At 32.0% G+C, this 4,709-nt stretch overlaps 1 protein-coding gene across 1 annotated transcript; it reads right to left on the bottom strand.

The window, feature by feature from the left end:
• Positions 1–2,256: 2,256 nt before the first annotated feature.
• LOC132309132 (protein SEED AND ROOT HAIR PROTECTIVE PROTEIN-like) lies at positions 2,257–3,206 on the bottom strand. The gene is made up of 2 exons (XM_059807480.1): positions 3,005–3,206; positions 2,257–2,579 (listed from the first exon to the last, which is right to left on the bottom strand). The coding sequence occupies exons 1-2, from the start codon at positions 3,204–3,206 to the stop codon at positions 2,257–2,259; spliced, it is 525 nt and encodes a 174-aa protein (XP_059663463.1).
• Between the last annotated feature and the right edge of the window lie 1,503 nt (positions 3,207–4,709).

Raw genomic sequence — 4,709 nt, forward strand, 5'->3', positions numbered from 1 at the left:
CTTTTTTATTTTTAAAAAAATAAAATAAAAGAATAGAGAAGGATGAAAAATAAAATAAATAATGGTAAGTTACAAAATAATGAATTTTCGTTCCAAAAAGCCGTATCTTAATGTTGAATAAAAGAGATATTATTATATAAAAGTTTGGAAGAGCTAAAAATATTTGGAAATCAAGTCAATTTCATGCATAAGTTTTTGGAAGGAATTCGATAGGAATCAAGACAGACTAGTAAGGTAAGTTACCAAAACAGATCTGAAGATCTTGAACTGGTTCAGGATGGTTGAACTGGTTTAAGATGGCCAGTGTGATTTTCGAAAAAAAATAAAAAATAAAAATAACATCAACACTTGAACCGGTTCAAGTTGGCCAGTACTGAAATTCGGAAAAACACTTTTGATACTTGATCTCGTTCAGCATGTTTGAACAGGTTCAAGTTGGCCAGACTTGAAAAATACCAAAAGCCTCAAAAGTTAAACTTGTTGCAAGATTCTTGAGCCAATTCAAGTTGGACAGAATGTAAATTTTTCCTAAATTATGAATTGAGAACTTATTTTGACAACAAAATTAGTCGATTATATATATATATATCATATGTTTTGACCAAATTTAAACCTAACGTTAAGTAATTTAATCCTTCACTGTATATACAATATATACTTGACACAATTAATTCCTTAAGAAACAAGGTATGTAGTGCACGCAAATCAAGGCCGTAATCTCATGATGCTTTGGTTCAAAAAGAAATCACAAGCTTTTATATATATATATATATATCTCTATTATATATACATATATATTTTCAGATATATAATATATATCCATTATCCAAACTTTACACAGCTAATAACAATCATTTAAGTATTTCATGCAATTGGCCTGGCACATTTAACAAGGCATCATGATTAACCACTGCATCATCTATAATGATCATCTAAATAACCCAAGAACATGCAAAATCTTGAACCAATCAATTGTTCTCTAAACCCAGGGCGAACAATCATAAATACAAAAGCTTGATCCAATCAATTGTTCTCTAAACCGAGGAAGAACAATCATATATTTTAAATATATCATACATACAGAATCAATAGGCACGACTAATATGAACCGAAGAGATAAAATTGGAAGTTGCTCGGAACAGTGCAATCCCATGCACACAGAGACCCAGTTTCATGTCTTCTAGCAACCGTGTTCACACATATATATCAATTGAAAGCTCCATATTCTATACGTGACAACAATTAATGCAAACATAACACTCCAATCTGAGCCACGTGCCATACAACGGGACTACAAAGAAGTAATAGACCCAAATTAAGCCTTCGAATATAAAAATTATCGATCCATCAATCAAACTATAAAATCTGAAATTTAATATGAATCCATATTTTGTATTTAATTTTTCTTCTCTTGATTTCAAAAAATAAAAAATAAAAAATCAATCAACGTATGCCTCTGATACCAATGGTTGGATTTTAATATAATAATTCACATGTAAAAATCAAGAATACATTAAAGAGACGATTAAACAATAGTACTTAATTAAAGATTAAATATCAGAATACCTTTGAAATACCCTAACCTTTTTAAAGTTTCTTGCAGAATGTCTTTAGGGTGCTCTACCCCTTTTTTGAGAGTTGTCCATTAGAATTGATTAGGGTTATGAAACCTTTTTATATATGATAACAATAGGTGGATGGCTTCTCTATAAACAAATATACCTAATTTACCTTCCTATCATGAAAACTTAGATACTAATGGTTAGGCCAAATAAGTTGGAAAATCATAATTTGACCGTATAAAATTATAGTGTCAATTAGACTACAAATTGTCAAGTATAATCCCAACCATAGTGCTCTACCCTTTTTCTGAGAGTTTTCGATTAGAACTTTATAGGGTTATGAAACCCTTTTATATGTGACGACAATGGGTGGACGACTTTTCTATAAACAAACATACTTAATCTCCATTTTGATAATGGAAACTTAGATATGAATAACTAGGATTAAATTTCACCAAATAAGTTAGAAAACTATGATTCAACAGTATAAAATTATAGTGTCAATTAGACCATAAATTATAAGTATAATCCCAACACATCAAGTATCGATAATCGCAGTACAATTCACTTTTAAAAAATATAGTGCATAGAACCACAAAAGTAATTTTATTAATTAAAGTTTCAACAAGTACAAACAATTAAAAAGAATTATGAATCTGTCATCTGATCAAATGACACTATATATATGTAAAATCTAATAACCCTTAGAGATTGGTTTAGATTTTGATGTGTAAACAAAAGGTCCAACGGAAAACAGTTTCATGTGCTTGTCACTAAGGAGTTGAGGAGAAGGAAGGAGAGCGCCGCTGATCCCTTTGTTGATATCAGTTGGAACTTTGCATGTCTCCAATGGCGAATTCTCGAGGAATGCCTTGCATTCTTTGACTTCAAGCTGTGAAGGAGACAACGTAGCAAGGAAGTAACCCTTTGCATCCGTTGGGCAGCTCAATATAGTGATAGGAGCCGGTTTATAGCCATGCTGATCAACGGCAAGGCATGTTACTCTTGCCACAGCTCCTAAAACAGTAAAAAAAAAATAATAATAAATAAAAGAAGAAGAAGAAGAAGAAGAAGAAGAAGAAGAAGAAGAAGGTACATTGAGTTTTCAATTAGGACGTACATTTATTTTGGGTCAGCTAAAAATGAAAATGAAAATGAAAAGGTGGAAATTTTTTGTGGGTCGGAGGGATTAATAGATGGTGATAGGAGCTGGTTCATAGTCAATGTTGTTTTGATCGTTAATAACGAAAGCAGAAGACTACCCTTTGTGTATGTGTTTTATGGGCATTGTACGTGTAATGCACAAGTAGTGAGGCATATATGAGTACATATTGAAGCTTCTCTGGTTAGAAAAATAAAATCTTTGTATTTGTAAAAGATATATATAACTTTATGTTTATCAGGGAAAAAAAAATAAAAATTGATATAGGTGTAGAAATTACCTTGAAGAGGGATGAGTTTAGAGCCGGATTTGCAGTAAATAATCCCTTGAATGCCTATGATTTGGGAGAGCAGCTTATCTTCTGCCTTGGGATATTTATCAAGCTTTGGCTTTGGGGCATAGCCATATCCATTTGCAGAAGCAATGACAACTAGTGAGAAGAGAAGCATAGAGATTGTAATTGAAGAAGTGGTGAGAGCCATTAATTTAATTCGATGGATGTGTTTGAGTTAGGATGGATCATGGATGGATCAAGTGCTGGGGCTGCTTGGAATTCTTGAAGGGATGGGGTGGCCTATTGTGTGCTCGATGCATTGGATTTTAAAATAAAATTGTATATTCTCTAAATCTTCTAAAATAAAATATAAAAGGTAGTGCATTAATTGGCAGCACGATATAAATCTAAAGGGGAATGGGGTGGCACTAAATGAACATGACTTAATGCTTAACCTCATTGCCAAGTAAATTGCAAAGGTAGCATCGGATTATTGAACTTAATAATAATAATAATATAGTAATAATTAATAATAAATTTTAAAAAAAAATGAAAAGAAAAATCAATAAAGAAAAAAAGAAGACTCAACAGTGAGTCCCCCCGCCTCTGCAAGGTGATAAAAATAAAATAAAATAAAATAAAATAAATTCTATGGTTATGTATCCATCCCATTGTCATTCCTAGCAAGTGCCGGTCAACTCTATCTTCGTCAAATTAACATAATACATAATAATTGGCATTATACATCTGCATGGTCAGTTTTCTTGTACGACTTGAGAGAATAGGCAATGAGTATCTAATCACATCCTAAACATCCACAATGGGTATGTTGAGACAAGTAGGTTTGTAGTTTTGTGTTAACATGGACATTCCCAAAAGATATTGAATTTGGACACTTTGGGAGTCATGTGTAACAGGTCGGGCGTGCGTGAGTTGTATAATGCAAAGTGGTTGAGGGATATAATATGGATAAATAATATAGAAAGGGTGAATAGATTCAATATGTTCGTTTATTCAATTTTTGATTAACTTGAATATAACAAAATAAATGTAGTAAAGTAAACATCCACAAAGCAAGTAAAATAAAAAGTGAGTTCGGAGCAATAACGGATTTTTAGCAAGAAAACTTTGATTAGCAGAAAAGACCAATTGTTCTTGGAAAATCTCGAGGTCTTACACCACCCTAAGTAAAAATATCCACTATGTATTAAGCAAAGTACAATCGTCTCTGAATCAGGCTCACACCCTATCACTCTACCAAAAATCAATTACTGACAATTCCTAACTTTGCATCTCCCCCATCCAACAGCTCTCAACCTCAGGCTTATGCTTTATTTATGTAGAAGGATTGTTGGTAGATCAACCAACACTAAATGAGCATCTTGACCCCTTCAAAGTGTGATTTTATGAAGTTGAAACGAAACTCTGTTTTATGACCGATAGATATGAAATCTCAATCACGCTAATTTCGATCAAATATTAATAAACAAATAACCTAAATCATTCTGTATAGAGGTATGTTCTATCAAAAAATAGAAAAATAATGAACTCTAAAAACTCACACAAAGTCTTTCTAAGGTTATGAAAATCTTTAATGTAAAATCCGTAATTAAGCATTTGTGAATATGAGTTTATATAGAGAATTAGAGAGTCCTAACAAGGTTAGAAAACACCACAAATTCGTGCCAAAACATCTCTTTAATTCTAATTA

The sequence above is a fragment of the Cornus florida genome, unplaced genomic scaffold, assembly GCF_030987335.1.
Source record: "Cornus florida cultivar Cherokee Brave unplaced genomic scaffold, ASM3098733v1 CherokeeBrave_3.0.0_Hap2_Chr05, whole genome shotgun sequence".
Lineage (NCBI taxonomy): Eukaryota > Viridiplantae > Streptophyta > Magnoliopsida > Cornales > Cornaceae > Cornus > Cornus florida.